At 52.0% G+C, this 20,660-nt stretch overlaps 1 protein-coding gene across 6 annotated transcripts in view; it reads right to left on the bottom strand.

The window, feature by feature from the left end:
* Window positions 1–20,660, bottom strand: part of GNB1L (G protein subunit beta 1 like) — a 58,379-nt gene that overhangs the window by 21,426 nt on the left and 16,293 nt on the right. For all 6 annotated transcript variants that reach the window (XM_023648099.2, XM_070275167.1, XM_023648098.2 and 3 more), the window contains 3 exons: window positions 9,790–9,928; window positions 9,251–9,376; window positions 1,603–1,765 (listed from right to left, as the gene is read on the bottom strand). In XM_023648099.2, coding sequence (XP_023503867.1) covers window positions 1,603–1,765; window positions 9,251–9,376; window positions 9,790–9,908 — 408 coding nt within the window. In that variant the 5' untranslated portion in view covers window positions 9,909–9,928. The remainder of the gene's footprint in view (window positions 1–1,602; window positions 1,766–9,250; window positions 9,377–9,789; window positions 9,929–20,660) is intronic.

The following is a 20,660-nucleotide window of genomic DNA, read 5'->3' as shown; positions in this document are numbered from 1 at the left end:
TCCCCAGACTGGCTGCTTCTGAAAAACACACATGCTGCCTGCACTGGGAGAGCTGTGGCCAGGAAGTTGGTTAGAAACAGCCTCGAGCAAAGGGGATGAATGGTCTCAGGGGCGAGGCCCTGGGAGTAGGGCCAGAGGGACATGAACAGCCGGGGCGGCCTGGGGTGGCCAAGATGTGGAGGACAGTATGCAGCACCCTGACCTCAGCGGAAAGAGCTGGCTCAAGCCCGGGCCGGTGTCTGTGGCATGCAGCACGGAAGGAAGCCCGGGCGCTGCCCAGCTCCTGCCGTCCGGGAGGGAGCACAGCCCTCTCTTTTCACGTTAATAAAACTTTTAACAGGTTTTTGGCAAATTGGCAAGAAAAGTGTATGTAGCTCCTAATTGGTGATTTAAACGCAATCATGAACAAATAAATGCCTGTTCTCTCTCATTATTTATGAACTGAATCTGCTTTAAGACAAACGACTCTTCTTGGGCGGGGGCCAAACCTCACCATGTGCACGGGGCCAGGGCCCTGCCCAGTGCCGCCTGCTGCACAGGCTCTGGGGGCCAACAGGGGCACAAGCAAGCACAGGAGTGGGTGGCAGACAGGAGGCTCCCTCCCCTGCCCATGTGCACCCCCAGCCCCCGCCCACACTTGGCACCCTGGCCCCTACACTCACCCTGCCCCTGAGCGTCTGTGCCCCACACTCACCAGGCCCGTCCAATTGCCCTCGTGGTTTCTTCTTCGATTTCCCTTCAGCTCCTCCAAGAGCTGGCACATCCAGCCATGCCTCCGCCCTCTACCACACCCCATCCTGGCTTCCTGCCCGTCTGCTCCAAGTCCTGGGCACTGCTTCTCTTGGTGGACACAGTCCCTTCTGCCCCCAGGCGTGTAGATGCCACTCTGCAGCCTGACCAGTCTGCTGCCACCAACCACTGCTGGCTGCTCTGGCCTGAGCTCCATGTGACAGAGACCTCCGAGGCTCGGTCACGTCCACCACCCCCGGGAGCCCCACCCTCTGATGTTCCCCTGCTCACCTGTGCCCCTCTGTACTGCATTTGCCACCCTGGTGCCAGCTCTTACTCCTGCATCCCAGTCCTGCCTGAGGCCTCTCACTCCAGGGCCCAGTTCTGTTTCCCCGAAGTTCACCCTTCCCTGCTGCCCTGGCTCAGGGGCCCCCCTCAAGTTAACCAGGGCCTCCGTCTCTCCCACACCACCTCCTGCTGGCCTCCTGGGACTTCCGTCCACACGTGCCCGCCCCTAAGTCCTCTGAGGATCTGTGTGGGTAGTCTTTCCCCGTGTTCCCGACGGCCTCGGGCCTCGACACTTGTCCATTGTGCTGTGTTGTGCCAGCTGCCAGGGCTTCCCAGACGCCGGCCCACCCCCAAGCCTCCTTCCTTTTACCACCAGGGCACCTCTCAGGTGACCAGGCCAAGACCCAGCCTGAGGCCCCTGAAGCTGCGATCCAGCAGGCAGACCTATACCTGCCCCTGCTCCTCGGGGTCCTGCCATGGGCAGTGCGTTCCTGTAACCAGGTGCTTAGGATGAGCATGCCAGTTTAAGGGAAACCAAGCGCCCAGCAGCTCGTGGAACAAAGGGCCATGTGGGCTGGCGCTCACCTCATCACTGCCTCTCCCTGGCACGGCCAGCGTCCAGTGCTGATGGCCCCTCGCCAGGACAGAGCCCCTGCAGAAGCCGATGCTCTCCAGGCGCACGGAATCCACCACAGCATTTCTGCCCTCTCCCAGGTCCCATAGGCACAGCTTCAGGTCCCGGCCCTGGCTGCCAAAACCAAGAGGGGATGGGCGTGAGCCTCCTGGTGAGCAGGCTGTGTGCCACCCGGACAGATGTCAGCACGCCATAGCCGGCCAGAGGCCACAAGGAGGCAGGGGATGCTTCCAGAGAGGGCCATGGCTGGGGCCAGGTCATCAGGTGGGGGCACCTTGGCCAAGGAAGGGCTTTGCATCCAAGATGCCCACTGCCAGGATGTGCTCACGGCCCATCCCGGGGTGCACTGCAGACTGAAGCCCAGGGCGGTCCATGGCGCACGCTCCGCAAGCTGCCTCCTGTGGCCTTCCTGCCATTCTCTCTCCCTCCCTCTGTCTGTGAATTAACTGTGATAACTTGGCAATCCCACCCTCAGGTATTTTCCCAAGTGAATTTAAAACCTACATTCATATAAAAACCTGTACACGAATGTTTACAGCAACTCTGTTCATAATTGCCCAAACTGGAAACAACCCTTGGAGAGGAGACTAGATCACAAATGGTCTACACCACGGAATTCCACTCAGCAACAGGAGGAAGGAATGAGCACCACGCAGCAATCTGCAGGAACCTCAATGGAGGCAGCTAGCTCAAAAGGCCACAGTGCTGCATGACCCTTTCTGTGTGACACTCTAGGAGAAGCACGATGGAGGGACAGAGGACTGTGGGGCCCTGCCCACAGGCGGACAGCACAGGGGCTCTGCAGAGTGCCGACTGTCCTGGGTGGCCCTGGGGTGGCGCATACGTCACTGTGGGCCGCCATCAAAACCAGAGAACTACAGCACAAAGTGAGCTTTACCATGTATACATTAAAAAGTCAACCAACCAGGAGGTCAGGATCCCAGGACGGACTGCAGACCATGACAAAAGCAGGGCATACTGCGCCCAAGGGGAGGGCAGACAGGAGCCAGCCCATAGAATTTGGGAAAAGTAGGTCCACTTGAAACTGCAAAGTTAAAGACAAAATAACCATGTGACACTTAGAACTCTGGCTGGTAAGTCTGCTCTCACAAGCGTGCAGGTCAGCAATTCTGAAACCCCTCACGTGGACAGCAGGTTGACCAGAGGGGCACGGAAGCAGTGAGAGCAGGTTACTCCCTGTCACGGAAAGTGGTCACAAAGAAGCCTGGGGAGAGAAGAATGGAGCCTGTGGTGTTGGATTCACATCGGAAACGTCAGTATGAAAGTATGTTTATCCAAATACACAGATAGACAGACATAGAGATGCGCACAGGTGTGTGTGCAGCGTGGCTCATACCCACACAGGTATTCCCCAGGCTGCCCCAAGAACACCTAGAAGCAACAACGGCCCAGCAGCGATGCGCGCACCCAGTGCCCAGGGCTAGTTCCTGACCCCTTTCTCCAAAAACAGGAATGAGGTTTCTGGAGAAATGTCTGAGTCTAAGGCTGAAGTGGGGAAAAACTAAGATGAGTTCTGAGCATCTTGTAGTGTAAGGAAATACTCTGAAAAATAAAATAAAGGATGGGGGCATATCCAAAGGACACAGGCTCCAAAGCTGGCACAATCTGAGCAATAACATAAGTAATGGCAGCAGGAGATTATAACCCAAGAATACAGCAGGAGGAGTGTGGGAAACAAAGTCCCTGAGAAGCCTGCAGTGAGCGCAGGGGCAGACCCCACAGAAGGAGGTGACAGTCAGAGGGCAGGCCCAAGGAGAAAGAGGACACACGCACAGCCTCAGGGGTCCCCCCAGACGCTTACTAGCACTCCGGTGGCCCTAACACAAGACCACACATCCTTGGACCCTCCCTAATTCTTAATTCTTCGTCCCTTGAGGAAGGTCCTTGCTGGACCCAATGACTCACTGCCAAGGAGCCCAGTAAGCAGAGAGATAATATCCCTGAAGATAGGAAACACGCAGACACAGCCCAGCCCAGGCGACCAAGGTGGCCCTCACCAGAGACGAGTCCCATGGATGTCACGGACTTCTGGACGAGAAGGGCACTTTGACTCTGCGGGTCTCCTTCCAAAAGCCCCCCACCCCATCTACTCCTGAGAAAGCACAAGGCAAACCCCCATGAGGGGCATTCTACAAAACTCCTGGCCAGCCCTCTCCCCAAGGGTGGAGGCCATGAGAAACAGGGAAAGGGAACTGGTCACAGAGCAGAGGGGACTGAGGACATGGGACAAGTGGGTGGAGCCTGGAGCAGAAAGGACAGTGGCGGGAGATGGGAGAACCCTCATAAGGCCTGGCGTCCAGGAGCCGGTGGTGCAGCAGTGTTCTGCCAGACCTGCCCTGGCACATAACACGCCGGGCCCCCGAGGACGCGGTGCTGTGCAGATGTCCGCTCTCCGCAGGCTCCCAAGAGCAGCTCAGTCCCAATCCAGGCCTCAGCTCCATCTCAGAGAGCCCCCAAGCTGATGTGAAACGCGCCCGGGCATCCACAGGACTAGGCCCCCAGGCACTCCCGAGGAGCAGGGCTGACGCGGCGCTCCGCCAGAGAGCAGGCCTCAGCCAGACGGGTGGCAGCGAAGGAGAGAGACGTGACGGCGTTCTCAACACAAGGACGGACGGAGCCGAAGGAAGAGGAGGCGCTGAGCAACGTGCTCACACACGGAAGGCATCTGACTCACGGCCGAGATGGCAGCCGTGCCAGGAGCAAAGAACTGGCCTGTTCTTAAGTAACTTTTTATTTTGAATTTGTTTTTAACTCACAGACCAGTTGCTCCCATGCCTCACCCTGTCCCCTAATTAGTTCCCTAATTGCTAATGTACACATTCTCTCCTGCCCTGATGCCCTGCTCCTAGAAGGTCCAGTGTGCACCTCGCCACCTCCACACTCCCCTCCAGGGGCAAGGCAACCCCAGAACAGCCCACAGCCTGTCCGCACTTTGCCACTGGTCCTGCAGTGTGTCCTGGAGTGACCTGCTCTGGGCCCTAGCAGACCCACACCATGCTTGTCAGTCTTCATTAGCCCCCTGGACCAGGACAGGCCTCATCCTGCCGTCACTCGTGTCCTTGGCACTCTTAGAGAAAGGAGGCCTTTTGATCCCTAGGGTGACATTTCCACGTTTGGGAAGGACAGCACCCTCTCAGTGCATTGCACCAAGGCACATGATGCCAACTGTCTACCCTGGTCGCCTGGTCAACAGGCGCCTGCCAGGTATGTCCACTGCAAAGTCACTACTCCCTGTTTGCTGAATATTTGTGCAGAAGACATTCTGATATTATGCCGATATCCTAACCTTCAAATGGCCCACTGCCTTGGCACACACTGATGCTGCCCACCTGTCAACCAGGCCTTCACGGCCGCTAACAGGCAACTCCCTATGTCCATCTTCCACATTCACGAGGTGCCATCCTGCTGAAGAATGTGCTTTCCCTTCTGCTGTTCCTTCTCTCCCTATGGGTGTGGACACATGCATTCTTATATTATTCAATGCAAAATTCTCATTATTTTTGTGCTCAAACCATCTCAGATTGGCCAGTGGGAATCCCTTCAAGTTAGTTCAGAGTTCTTCTGACACGTGTCCGTCAGTAATATACTCCAGACCCAGAATCAGCCATTTCTCTAAGGAATCCTTGCTCCTTCCAGTGCAGAGGGATGTTTAGAAACAAAGATCTGGGCGCTGGCGTGCTCACTGTCATAAGGTGCTGCCATCACAGGCCCTCTCGGCAGACAAGGCCAGGAAATACACACACACATACCAGACACCCCTCACCCCCCCACACACACCTTACACATTCATACACCTGACACACACACTTGACACACGTACACACACCTCACACTCACAAATATTTCTGTACCTATCTTTGTGCAATATTCTCAAAACCCCACAAGTTCATGCTGATGCCCTGGGGGTCCTTCCTCTCCTTCCTCCTTCTCAGGCTGTGATCCCTCCTCTGACAAGGAAAATCCGGCTGCTATTATCCTCAAGATATTTACTGACATGCTCAGCCGATGAACTTGCTTGTGTGATGTAGCTGATCTCCCAACCTCCCCAGCCACCTGTGACCCTGTCCCCCATCACTCTGCTTCTCTGGCCGCAGGCTTGCTGCTCCAGCACCTCTGCCCAGGAGCCACCGCCTTCCCTGTCCCACTTCCTTGGATGCTGATGTTGCCAAACTTGGAAGGGAAATGACAGCAGGGAAGATGGGAGCATTGGGTGTCCTTATGGAAACAAAGACCCCTCGTCTGCACTGATAGTGGATTCCAGACAAAGGTGGAGGAAAAGGAACAGCAATGAAGTTCTGGGAGACGAGAGGGGCTTCACAGCCTGGGGCCAGGGCTCCTTCACAAGACACAGAAGCAGGAGCCATAAGGGAAGACCACGGACCTGACTTTACCAAGATGACTCACTTCTGCTCATTAAAGACAACACCAAGAGGGGCTGGCCCCGTGGCCGAGTGGTTAAGTTCGCGCGCTCCGCTGCAGGCGGCCCAGGGTTTCGTTGGTTCGAATCCTGGGCACGGACATGGCACTGCTCGTCAAACCACGCTGAGGCAGCGTCCCATATGCCACAACTAGAAGGACCCACAATGAAGAATGTACAACTATGTACTGGGGGGCTTTGGGGTGAAAAAGGAAAAAAATAAAATCTTTAAAAAAAATTTAAAAAATCAAAAAAAAAGACAAGACCAAGAGAGGGAAATGCACGTGCGTGTTAGAGAAACAATTGGTGATATGGAAATATCTGGCATACCAAGACTATAAAAAGAACTCCTCAACTTCATAACCCAATCAGAAAAAGGCAGCCAATCCGGTAGAGAATGGGCAGTGAAGAGAATTTATCCAACTGGCCATCATGGACAGATGAGGCTTGCTCATCAAGTGGTCAGGAAAACAGAAACGAGGCCACACCAGGGGCTCGGGCTCCTGTGGGGTGGGGGCACTCTTGCTGCACCGGGGAGTGCAGTCTGGCCTCCAAGCCACCCAACGTGTGCACACCCTGTGCCCTGGACACCCATCTATGGGCACAGGGTCAAGCCTGCAGACGTGTGTGTGCACCTGGCACTATGAGACCCCGTGGGAGTCTCCTTAAGCTGCATCCTTCACAGCGCCAAGTGGACAACCCAGATCTTCACAGTCAGTAGATGGTAAGTAATCTGGGCATGCGCATCCAGCAGATACCACACAGACAGAGCCCACATGACAAAGCTTCATACACCACCGGGGATCTTGCCAAGGCAGAGCTGAGTAAAGGAATCAGAGGCAAAGGACGCTGTTCCACATGGCTCCATTCTTTTAAGTTAAGAAAGAAACAGACAAAATGAGTCTATGCCTTTTGGAGATGCACATTCAACAGTGAAGCAAGAACAAGGCACGAGGGGCTGCCTCCCGAGGACAAGGACGGGGTGGCCGGGCAGGCATGAGGGGCTCCTGGGGGCTGCCAGTGCTCTGCTTCCTGATGGGAGTGGGCGCGCAGGCGTCCACTCCATGATAATACACCATTCTGCAGACTTGTTCTGGGCACTTTTCTCTAAGTGCATTACATCTCAAAATAAAAAAGGTAGAGAACAGACTCACCAGGTGGCTGTCGCGGACACAAGTGCGTCCTCGGGTGCAGGTGGGGCTGAGGGGTGTCTGCAGGGCAGCCCTAGGCTTCCTGAAGCCCTGAGCACAGCCTGGGGAGGGCTGGGGCCCCTGGCTTCCCGTCTTCTGTCCTCCAGCCTCCCCTTGACATGAAAGCACACGTTCCCTTCTCAAGGGCCACTTTGGAGAGACTTGACATCCAAACACAGCTGGGCGTGCGGCCTCTAGTGCAATGTACACACACCTGGGCATTCCAGGCACCTACATGGTCTGCACCGCAGACCTCCTGACCCACAGGCCCTGCCTGGATCGAGGCTACTGCAGAGCCATCTAGGCTAGAAGGGGAGGTGCCATCAAACATTCACTCACAGGCCACACTTGGAGTTTGCCTCCCCACACAGCATCAGGCCTGGCTCTCCAAGGAGTGGAACCTGAGATCTGGGCATCAGGCACCCAGGCACTTGCTGCCATGGGTTCCCGGAGGACAGCCGAGGGTGCCCAGGCCCTGATGCAGCAGGAATCCCCACCAGGCCTGCACCTGGGCTGGAAACACAGGAGGAACACTTACAAATGGCAACTCTCGATCCAAGTGCTTAGTGGGGTATTTGATTATGACCTCTACTTGACAATCTGGGAAAGACCAACACTGTACAGAGGGCCCTCTACACCAAGCGGGGGCGCGTCTGGGCCAGCCTGGCCAGGAATGAGGCAAGGCCTGGCAAGGGCTCTACAAGCAAACACATCAAGGGCCACTAGCCCCCGGATGCCTCGGTCCCCTAGTCATTTGTGAGCTACCTTCAGGGTGGGGAGCTGCATGAGTCTGGCACAAAAGTGTTCTGTAGACCAGTGGGAGCCTGGCAGGTTTCCTCTTCTCGTAACTGGGCTCCACAGTGCCCGGATGTCCAGGCTCTGAGTCCAGAGCAGAAGAGGCCAGTCCTGGAGCTCTGGGGCAGATGGTGTCAGGAAAGTAGCACTCTGACTTGGCAGATTCCTGGGCTGGCACAGCAATCCCCACACAGGGAGCAGACAGCACCACCCAAGAAAAGGGCCCACTCGGCAGCCAGGTGGGCCCCTGGCTCCTGCATGCCCTCCGGGCTGTGGCCTGCCCTGGCATTCCCCTGCCCCCTGGGAAGAGGGAAGCCCCTCCCAACTTGCTCTCCCACCCACCTGCCCCTTCCCGCTGCCTCCTGGCCCACTCTCACCTGCAGTCCTCAGCCTGTCACCTCCACAAGCCCGCAGTGGCAGTGCCAGGACACATCCCCTCTCTGCTCTGCTTCCCAGCCCCTTGTGGCCCCTTCTGACACTCATAGGCTGGGCCCTATGTGGCCTCGGCACACATTCTCCTCTGCTGGGAATACCAGCATCTCCTGCTCACCTTGCACTGGCCAGCCCTGTGCCACAGACCTGGGCACCCGAGTGGCACTTCCAGTGCCCCTGGAGGTAGCCGCGCTGGCGGTGTGGAGCACAGTCCCAAGTAGCCTGTGTGAGCTTTAGGATCAGGATCTGCGCCACCCTGGCCACCAGTCCTTGTCATGCTATGGGAAAGCGGCTCCATGGCCAGGGAGAAGGCCACTCTGTAGAGAGGCTGTCATGACACCCAGGCCCAGGTGCCTGTGGGAGAGAAGCTGAGGCTCCTTCAAGGAGAGACCTCAAGCTTAGCCACAGGCCCCAGCTCTTGCCACTGGGGAGCCCTGGCAGGCCAGGGCGGGCTCTGCTCAGGCCACGGACAGGGTGGTCCTGTGCGTTCATCAGGCTCCTCTCAGTGGGCACCTGCTGGGACAGCACAGTAGTTAGAGAGGCAGTGACCAGCACCCAGCACACCTGGGCTGCGTGGCCTCAGGATGGGTGGAGGACAGAGGTCACACTCTGTTCTGCTGTTGGAGGTGGGGCCAGCAGGCAGTTCGGGGAGGCCATGAGCATCTCCACTGGAGAGCTCCTGGCTCCCACCAAAGGCCACAACTTGGCTCTTCCAGGACTGCATTCACTGCCACCAAGACCCACCTGAGGAGCTGGTGCCCCTGGGGCAGTGTCTGTAGCCAGGTCACACATTGGCCTTCGTGGCCATCCAGGGTGGCAACTGCTCTCCGTGTCTGCAGGCTCCAGATGTGCACCAGCCCACTCAGGGACCTGTTCAGACAAGCACAAGTGTGTGCTCAGGAGGCGGTGCTGCGGTGGGCGGGCAGGCCCAGCACACTCCTCGGGGCGGCCTGGACGCCACACAGTAGGCAGACCAAGCGTTTCAGCTGCTCGGGTTTCTAGTTTAGGTGACAGCTTTGAAGGTGAGCTAAGGGTACAGTGCCATGTGCTCCTCTTCCCAGGGGGCGGGGCGTGCTTCTCTGGAGAGGGAGGGCGGGCCGCTGCTGACAGTGCAAACTGGATGGCGTCTCTACTGGGAGGGGGCCAGGCCCGAGGGGACAGTGTGTCAACGGGCAGCCCGAGCCCACTAGGACCCCAAACGAGCACTGGGCTCACTGCTAGCCCAGCCCCCGACTTCACCCTGGGCCAGGCCCTGGGGTGGGGCTGGGGCCGCAGCTACTCACCCAGAGAGGAGCAGTGGGTGACCTTGCCCCTGGGCTCCTCCGCAGAAGTGTAGCGCGTGCACTGCTGACTGGGTGCCTCGGAGGACAAACTGGGGGTCTGGTGGCGGCGGGGCCGCCATGCGGGTGGGGGTGCAGTCACCTGGGGACCAAAAGAGAGGGCAAGTGAGTGGCCCAGCTCTCATCTTTCTGAAAGGCAGCAGGAGCCTCCCTGGACACCACCCCCCACCTTCAATCTTGCCTATTGACCTCTCCACCCAAGGGGCACCACTCTGCTCCCAACCCATGCCATCCCTGGGTGGGCACAGGAGCGCCCGCACTTGCCTGCACAGAGCCCTCCGCTGGCCTCTAATTCACCCCCAGCTGCACCCTCTGGCTCCCCGAGCCCCACTGGCCACAGTAGCACTGTCCCACGCTGCCTGGGGCAGGGTCCTCCTTGCCCGGGCTATGCACACCCTGGAGTCCGGGCCTGGCTGAGTCCTGCCCTCTGTCCAGGCCTTGTCCAGCTTCTCCCTCAGGGAGCTCTCCCTGACTAGCCCTCTTGGCAATTCCAGTCCCCCAGTCTTGAGCCCCATCTCCTCTCCTTCCTGCAGAGGATGTGCTGTTCACCTCTGCCTCGCAGCAAGCTCGGGAGCAGGTCCCACACTGGCCTGCTCCCCCGAGCACCAGGCCTAGCACTGGACACCAGGCACACAGCACCTGCTCAGCAAGTATGGGCTGAAGAGATGAACCAGTGGACAGACGAGGTGTGCGGGGTCCTGAGGGTGCCCCAGGAGTGAGCAGGACTGGGAGACAGAGAAGACCCGCTTCCTTACATGGTCCCGGGCTGTGTACCCACAATTTCTAATCACTGTAGACCCCCTTTGAGGAGGCAGCACCCCTTTACTGATGGGGAAACCAAGGCAGGCAAAAGTCTCGTGAGATGTCCCAAGCCCCTAAGACTCAGGCCCGAAGAGCTCCCGAGCCCACCCCAAGCAGCTGAGTGGCCGGTGCAGCGATGTATGGCAAGAGGCAGGAACCGAGCCACCTCGCTGCTCCCGGAGGGCTGCTACAGCAGATGAGAGGCCCTTCCTCAAATCACTAATCCTGTGCTTAAGGCCTGCTGGAGCCCACCCACCCCAAAGGAGAGACCTCCCAGTGTCCCTGCTGGGCCTACCCCAATCACGCAGCCCTGCAGAGTCCCCACAAGGCCCCAGCCTCCTCTCACCACCTCAGCCCACAGGCAATCAGAGATGCGACACGCAGGGATGGCTGCGCTCAGCAGGCAGGGGAAGCCCCGGGCCAGAAGTGACCAACAGCAACAGGTGGGGGCACAGTGCTAGGGCTCTGGGCCAGCCCCTAACTCGCCCACCTCCAGCTGCACACCGAGCAGGAAGGAGGCCACCTGCCCACCTGCTGTGGCAGCAAAAGCACAGGGCAAAGAAGAGAGGAAAAATTCCTCCAGGAGGGAGCCTTGATCTGAGGACAACGCCAGGGGCTAGAAGGCGTTCCAGGCCTAGGACGGAGGACAGCGCAGGAGGGGGCTGCAGGCTGAGGCAGGCACATACAGGCAGGAGAGCTGTGCGCTTCTCAAGGAGACGGCCAGTCCAGGACACTGCTTCAGCTGTGCCCTCAAAGGCCAAGCCGTGTGCCTCCCCCGCTTAAAAACACCCCAGGCCCTTTCCTGCTCGTCTATCTTCAGAAGAGAGCCAGGAGCAGCTTGACTGCAACGAAAGGTTCAAAACTCCTAAGAAATGCCACTGTTGAGGCAGCTGGGGACCTTGCAAGCTCCCAGGGGGCTCCAGGTCACCCAGAAAGCAGAGGGTGGGCAGCAACTGGAGCCTGGAGACCACAGGGGCCTGAGCAGGAGGACGGGGAAGACCAGGCTGCAGGGATGGGTGGGAGGCCGCTGCCAGCACCCAGGCCAACTGAGGCCCAGCCCACATGAGGGCAGTGGATGTAGTTTTGGATCCCAGATCCTAAGGACCCTGAGCAGACACTGCAGGACTGACTGTCTCTGACTCCAGGGTGGATGGTCACCCTGACTGGAGAGAGCACCCATAGGTGGCCACTCTAGCATGAGACCTGACCTCTGTCATGAGGTTTCAGAGACAAGGAGGGGTCCCTGGGTCAAGCTTTCAAAGGGCCAAGCCTTTGCTTCTTTCTCTCTCTTTTAGCGTTTTCAGCCTAACAGCCTCTCTCACCTTTGACAAAAAGCCAACTGACTCTTCGTAAACACAAGGATGGGCTCCTGCAGGGGTCACAGGGACCCTCCACACTGCTCCACAACCCATGGCTCTGCTTTGGCGGGGGACAGGAAGGCCACCTGGAGACACTGCCAGGCCAGGGCCATTAATCCTGCAGTGGCTATCACTGGGCAGGCTGGCTTGGCGGACGAGTTCAGAGGAGCAGCTGTTGGGCCCTCAGAAGGCACTGCCTACTTGTGCTGTGCCTGCCCTGTAAGACCAGTTGGTCGGCGATGGCACAGGGCTGCAGACCCCAGATTCAGAGAAACCCAAGAATGCAGACCCCGCAAAAGCACCTCAACCCAGCCAAAAAGTCCCAGTCCAGGATGGGGGGCACCCCAACTCTCAGTCCAGGCCACCTTCGCACAGGCTCCCACTGCGCAAGCCTGATGTGCACTGGTACACCGCACCCGCACACAGGGAACACACACACACACACACACACGAGCTCACACACGCATGCGCACACACACAGACAGCACAGTGGCCTTGGGGAGTGCCAGCCAAAGCCCAGCCCACACTTGCCACCTGCCTGCGGCCTGATGGGAGTTTCCAGAACCTCAGCAGCACAAGGCTCGCTCTGAGGTGATGAAACCTAGTTCTCCTCTATTGTTTGCCCAGAACTGTAGGGAACAAACCCGTCACGTTGTTACAACAACCCAAATGCTCAGGCCAAGATGATGCATCAGCAATTAAGGGCTCCATCATTGCAAGCAATTAAAATAAACGCTTTATTTGAAAACTAATTAATTCTAGCTACATATTTTTCCCATGACAATATCCCATGATTACTTGATTTATGACATCTAATTATTCTTTATTAATCTAATTGAGAATAATCACATTATCCTATCTCCCATGGCACCGGGCCGCCCGGAGCAGAGGCCGCGGCCCCTTGCGCAAGGCCGATGCGCACTATCAGCCGCCCGGTGCTGGCTGCCCTGGCCTATCACTGGGCTTTTCCTCGCAGAGGGCAAAGAAACACGAAACTTAATCCACAGAGCACAACTTCGTATTCCGCCTGCATTTCGAGATGTCAAAGTGAGACACATTCTTTTCAAAATTAAAAAGAAAGACAATCTGGCACAATTTGCACAACTCTGACAGCCTTTCTAACTGGTGCTACAAATGCCCCAGAAAACTCACAGGCCCTCAGCTCACAGATGACAACAGTGTCCCCCTATGTCACATCTCAGCAGCAGCAGCCCGGCAGGCCTCAGGGCTATCCCCAGGAGAGCGGACCAGAGCCTTCCCCCAGGTGTGGGGAGCAGCGGGCAGCCAGGGCCCCAGGTAGCAAGGTGCACAGATGGCCGGGGACAGGCTTCACCAGCACTCACCCTCCCACCAAGGCACACACTCCTCAGGCAGGTGCAACAGCCACAGGAATCCGAGGATGCCCCTCTCTGGGAGGCAGGACCCTGTACGCAAAGGACCAGGTGTTGGCAAAGACCTGCCACAGCGCAGGGGGTCTGCAGCAGCACAGACGGAACCATGCAATTCAAGAGGCACAGGAGGCAGGGCCAGGGGAGGGGCTGGTACCTGAAGTCCAGAGGTCCCTACCCGAGGTTCTTGCGCTGCACATCCCACAGCCAGCCCCCCGCACCCGCCCTGCACTCAAGTCATGGAGTCATTTCCTTTCACTGCAACAGGAACACTGGGCCCTGAAGAGCTTGGAACTCAACAAAGAGCACCAGAAATGAGCCAGAGAAGGGACCACCACCCAGAGACGCCAGGCACTCCCCAGCCCAGTGGGTCCTGTCTCACTGTGCGTGTGAGAGGGCAAGGACGGGCCACGTGGGGTGCTGAGAGCACCTCGAGCAGGACCCCAGGCCCGTGAGTGCCAGGCAAGTGCAAGAACCAGCTCCCCCAGGCCCACAAGGCCCCTGAGCATCCATAACCAGCACAGAGAGGGAGGCACTGCCTTCCCGCTGAACGGACGCCCTGACTGGTCCTACCCCTCAAAATAGCTAAAAATGCTCATTAGAAATTACCAAAACCCTTACTACACGACTAAGTTGGCAAAAAAAGAGTCCGGAACTGTCAGAAGCCAAATACTAAGTAAAAGTCAAACCTCCTGAGGCCTGTGGAGCCCACGCTGGCTGTCGCCCTGAGGGCGCTGCTGCACCGGTAACCAGAGTTCCGGTTCTTAGGGCCTCTGCAGAGGACAGGTAAACCTCCCAAGGCGGGTGATCGCATGGGAGCATCCCCATAAAGCTGAGCCCCCACAGGGCTACATGCTCAGGGTCAGACTGAAGTGGAACTAAACCTGCACCTGGAGGCGCCAACATACCGCCAGCCCTCAGGTTTAGCCCGAATTCACACCTCCCTGGGGCTCCCCAAGCTTCAGTCTGTGAACGGCTCCTCAGAAGGAGCCCACCTTCAATGCAGGCCTCAATGAATTCACAGACAAAACCCTACCAAATGCAGGCTTGTAGCCAAAATGCATAAAAAGACAAACAAGGGAACAAGGCTCCAAGAGGGGAAGCCATCAGAAACAACAGGAAGCAGACCCAAGTAGGGGACGGCCATCTGCACACTGGGAGCCAGTTCTCATCAGACACCGGCTCTGCCGGCACCCGGATCTTGGACTTCCAGCCTCCAGAACTGCAAGAAGTAAATGTCTGTTGTTTGAAAAAAAAGAAAAAAAGAAACAACAGGAAGCAGAACTAGGCCCCCAGAGCAAAGCATCCCTGTATATAAAATAAGGATGCTTAATGGTTCTAAAGAAATAAACAGAGGGAGCTGAAGCTACATGTAGAAAGCAAGAGACTACAACAGTCGCCACTCAGATTTGGAAAAGGGCCCAACCGATGAAATGCTGGGGAAGAGGAGATTTGCACTGTGCCAAGGTACTACTCTACAGACTATGTGCTAATCACAAAAGGAAAAGGCACCTTTACAATGGAGACAGCTGGCTGTCACCACCTTCACCGTCTGATGGAAGCTGGCACCACCAACAGTAAACACACTGGCACCACGCATCTCCTAAGATGATGCAAGTGGACACGGCGCCACCCTCGTACATCCGTGCCCACGCGTGCAGGAAACAAGCAGACACATCCAGATTATGCGACACCGGGCAAGACAACCAGCCGGGACTTATCACAAAGGTCAAGGGTGAGAGAAACAACAAGAGCAGAAGGCAGGGCCACTCCTGTAAATTAAGAGACTACAGAGGCATCAGGACCAAATGCACTGTGTGAACCTTACTAGATTCTGGATCAAAAAAAGGGGAGCTGTAAGGGACATTTTTGGGACAACTGGGGAAATCTGAATATGGACTGCAAACAATATAGAATGATTGTTAATTTTGGGGGGAAGGATCATGGCATTTTCTGTAGAAGAATGTCCATATTCCTAGGCTACAGAATTTTAGGGGTGAAAGGTCATGATGTCTGCAATCTGTTTTCAAATGTTTCAGAAAAAAACATATTCTCTCAGTCTTTATCTGTCTACATATAAGTATGTAGGCAGAGAAGTAAAGCAAATGGGGGAAAATGCTAACAGGTGTGAACATAGGGAAGGGCACACAGGTGTGCACGATGCTGCACTTGCCCCTTTCCTGTACGTGTAACATTTGCCCCTTTCCTGTATCTGTAACATTTGCTCCTTTCCTATATGTGTAACAATACGAAAGCTGCTCCGGGAGGCGAGGAAGACACGCACACTGGATGCGCTAGAATACACTGTTTCAATACAATAAAAAAGCAAACACCACAAAGAAAAAGGGGCAGAGGCTTGAACAGACGTTTCACAAGAAATACACACGTCCAATCAACATATGAAAGACGTTTATCCTAACTAATAATCTTGAAAATTCCTGTCAAAACCATAATGTGATATAATTACTCTCCTACCAGATTAGTGAAAAATTAAACAGTTTGTCACATGTTGACAAAGATGTGGGACAACTGGACCCCTCTCCCCTGTGGCGGAGCAGAAATGGAGACAACCACTTTGGAAAACAAGTGTAATTACCTTGTACGCCTTATGACTCAGCAACCCCACTCTTAGATGAACACCCTAAAGAAATTCTCACAGCCTACATTAAGAGATTTGTACCAGAATGTTCATAGTATTGTGGATAATGATAAAACTAGAAACAACCCAAACGGCCATCAGTTGCAGAATGGGATACATTTGGTATAGTCATACAATAGGACACTCCACAAAACTGAAAATGGATAAATTCCAGTCTCATGGATGAAGCTCAAAATCATAATTCTCATCAAGCTATACCAAGGAAGTAAAAAATGAGGCTGCGGACAGGGAGAAAATATTCGCAACACATATATCTGTAAAGGACTCATACTCAGGATAAGTCAATATGAAAAAAAGATAAAGTGATTTCCAAAGGCTACAATCAGAGAGGGACAAGGGTCTACAAGGCAAATGAAAACAGTAAGAAAGCGGGAGTTGCAATACTGACAGCAGGCAAAGTCGAATTCCAGCCAAAGAGCATTAGGTTTGACAAAGCCAGACACTTTCTAATTTAAAAGCTGCAATTCAGACTAAGTATATAACAATTATGAATATCTAGGGACTCAATAACAGAAACACCATCTTTATAAAGTAGAAACTACAGGAGATGCAAGGAGTCACAGGAAAAAACTCACTAGTAATTGGAGAACGTGGTATACCACTCTCAGGGTAAGCCAGATCAAGTGACAATAATAAGCCAAGGAGACAGAAGACTCAACAAGGTAAATATATGGATCTACATGGAGCATCACATTCTGATTACAGAGACTACACCTTCTCAAGGGCACATGGAACATGTGTAAAACTTGATCATATATTGGGTCACAAAGAAAACCTCAATAAGTTTCATAAAGAAATATTCTTTGACCGATATTCTATGATCACAGTGCAATTAAACCAGAAATTAAGAAGATAAAAACCAAAAAGATCCTCCCAACTAAAAATTAAAAACCATTTATTAAACAACTTTTAGGTGAAAGGGGAAATACTTAAACCACAAATTTAAAAAAATGACCACGGAAACACTACATAATAGAATTCATGAGATATATTTAAAGTTTCGATGAGGGGCCGGCCCAGTGGCACAGTGGTTAAGTTTGCGCGTTCCGCTTCTCGGCAGCCCAGGGTTCGCTTGTTTGGATCCCGGGTGCGGACATGGCACCGCTTGGCACGCCATGCTGTGGTAGGCATCCCACATATAAAGTAGAGGAAGATGGGCGTGGATGTTAGCTCAGGGCCAGGCTTCCTCAGCAAAAAGAGGAGGACTGGCAGTAGTTAGCTGAGGGCTAATCTTCCTCAAAAAAAAAAAAATAAATAAAGTTTCGATGAGAAGATAAGTAGAACTAATACCATGTATGAATATCATACAAAAACAGTAAATAAAATATTAGCAAATGGAATACAATATCAAATTAATAAAATAATACATGATGACTAAGTGAAATTTATCCTAGGAATGCAAGATTGGTTCAATTAGGAAATCCATGAATGTCATACACCGTATTAATAGATCTACAGAGAAAAATCATGTAATTATCTCCATAGATGCTGAGAAACCTTTGACAACATTCAATATACTCATTTTTTATTAAAATGCTTAAGCAAACAGAAACTGATGGGTTTCTTAAAAATGACTAAAATACACACACACACACACACACACTTTCTCCTTAGTTCTAAAGCCAACGTGCTCCTATGAAGAAATACTGGAGGTATGTCCACTAAGATCAGAACACCCATTGTCCACACTACTATTCAACAATGTACTGGAGGTTTAAGCCAATGCAATTAGACAAGAAAAATCAATTAGAGGCATGTGAATTGGAAGAGAAGATGTTAAACTATCTTCCAGATTATATGATGGTGTACATGAAAGTCCTAGACAATCAATGATAAAACAGATTCAAACACTGAAAAAGAACTTCAGTATGGTAGCAGGAAATAAAACTAACAAAGAGAACTCAATAGTTTTCATATACAAAGACAACAACCCATTAGAGAAAAACACCATTTACAATACCAACTAAGAAGATAAAATACTTAACAAATTTTTAAATTTTTGCATGTCCAAAGGGATAAAAGTCTAGTGTCTTTAAAGTATATAGAACTCTTCAAAATTCAGGAAAGAAAGACTAAAGACCAAATAGAAAAATGGACAAAAGACATGAATAGATAATTCATTAAAAAAATATGAAAATGGCCCTCAAACACATGAAAAGATGCTTAACCCCACTCATGGAGAAATGTAAACTGAAACTACACTGAGAGGCTTCCAGTTCTGGCCAGGATGAAGTAACCTAACTGCAGCCTCTCTGGCTGATTGTAACTAAAAACTCTGGACAAAATATAAAAGGCAATTACTTGAGAACTCTGAAAAGTGAACCACAGCAGACAGATTTTGGAGGAAAGCAAAAACTTGGAGAAATGACCTGTATGGCAATGGTTTCCCATCTTTATTTTTACGTCTTGGGGCATTGTCTTGAGGCTGGGCCAAGGGTGCATAGCTGCAAGGCAACAGTGGCTAAAACTTGGATAGAAATGCCTAACTTCTGGATGGTGGTACACAGAAAAAGTCTAAAGAATGTGAGAGGAAATCCCTAAGGTTTGTTTTTCTCTTCTCTCTAGACACTACCCCAAGGATGGGCCCTAGACACGGAGCTGTGTGGAAGAAGCAACAGAGAAACCTCCATCTTTCTGGCCAGAGGAACCAAGGGAAGGGAGCTCTGCCAGATGGAGTGCGTGTGCATGTGCGCGCATGGTTGTGTGTGTATGTGTGTGTGTGTGTGTGTGTGAGTGTGTGTGAGAGAGAGAGAGAGAGAGAGAGAGAGAGAGGGAGAAGACTGCAGAGAGGAAAGAGCTAAAGAAAAAGGCCCCTTACCCTGTGAGTGGACCCACAAGAGTCCCAGGCTTACCTCAAGCTGAACGTGTATGGGACGGAACCAAAGCAGCACCCGTTTTAAGAACTTGATTAAGATTTAAACAACCGCCCAACACAGACTGACCCCCGAGTGACTGATGTGTGGGGCAGACCCAACGCAGCACAGCAAAAGCTTTGAAAATTGAAACGGGATTAAAACCATAGCCCACAGAGGGCGAGACAGAACTTGTGATGCAAATCTAACTGCGCTGACTGCTTGCTAACACGAAACAACATTCTCCAGAGGACCCAATCCAAGACACATCTAGGGTACAATACAAAATTATTCAACACACCGAGAACCAGGAAATGAGACCAATTCTCAAGGGAAAAGACAACTTACAGATGCCAACCTTGAGATGATTCAGATGTTGGAAATATCAGATAAGATTTTAAAAGAGCTTTTATGATTATGCTCTGTGAGACAAAGGTAAACATACTTGAAATGAATTGAAGGAAAGCTCTCAGCAGAAAAATAGAAATTAAAAAAAGGGAAATTTTATAACTGAATAATATGATATCTGAAACAAAAAATCAATAATGGAATGGGAGATGACAAAGAAGAGTCAATGAACATGAAGACTGATCAACAGAAATTATCCAATATAAAATGAGAAAGAAAAAGACTGAAATAAATAATTAGACCAACAGTGACTTGTGGAATAATAGTAAAAGGTCCAACATTCATGTCATTGAAGTCTGAGAAGAGAAAGAGATGGGGTAGGAAAATTACTTGAATAAATAATGCCTGAAATTTCACAAATTTGGGAAAAGACAAAAATTTGTAGATTCAAGAACTCAATGAATCATAAGCAGGATAAATGCAAAGAAAATCACACTCACGTCATAATTAAACTGCTGAAGAATAACAATGGAGAAAAAAAATCTTGACAGTAATGGCACATTATACACAGGGAAATAATAATTTGAATGTGTGTATTTCTCACCAGAAACTATGGAGGCCAGAAGACAGTGCAACATTTCTAAAGCACTGAAAGAAAATAATTCTATATCCAGAAAATTATCCTTTGGGAATGAAGGCAAAATAAAGATATTCTCAGATGAAGGAAAACCAGCAGAATTTCTTGCCAGTTGATGTGCTCTAAAAGAAATATTAAAGGAGGTTTTACAGCTCAAAAGAAATGACTATCAGAAAGAAATGTGGAAGAGAAATGGTAAATATCTGGGCAAAGATAAAAGACAAATTTTCACCTCTTAAGTGAACATATATGTCATTAAAATTATAACACTGTCTGGTGGGGTGTTGAATACAACAGCTATAACATGAAGGCAGGAGGGTAAGGAGATCTATATGATTGTAAGCCTTCTATATTTTACCTGAAACAAAAAAATATTCACTCTAAGACGACTGTGAAAGGTTAAGTATGTATGATGTAACCCCTAGAGCAACCATTAAAAACATATAGAATACAATGAGATATGGCCAAAAAGCCAACAGAAAAACTTAAACAGAGTATTTGAAAATATCCAAATAATCCAAAAGGCAGGGAAGAGGAGACAGAACAATAAAAAATCAGGGAAAAAGAGAAAACAACAAAATGGTAGACCTAAATAGAACCGTATCAATGATTACAACAATGTAAATGCTCTCAGTGTGTTAATTATAAGACCCAACAACTATAAGCTGTTAAAAAAAAGACCCATCTATAAGTTATCTAGCAGAAACCCTTTAAATATAAAAACATAGATAGATTAAAAGTAAAAAGATGAACAAGATACACTTTACAAAT

This window comes from Equus caballus, chromosome 8 (assembly GCF_041296265.1).
Source record: "Equus caballus isolate H_3958 breed thoroughbred chromosome 8, TB-T2T, whole genome shotgun sequence".
NCBI lineage: Eukaryota > Metazoa > Chordata > Mammalia > Perissodactyla > Equidae > Equus > Equus caballus.
Note: the sequence above shows the minus strand (reverse complement) of the source record. Positions and strands in the feature narration are given on the sequence as shown.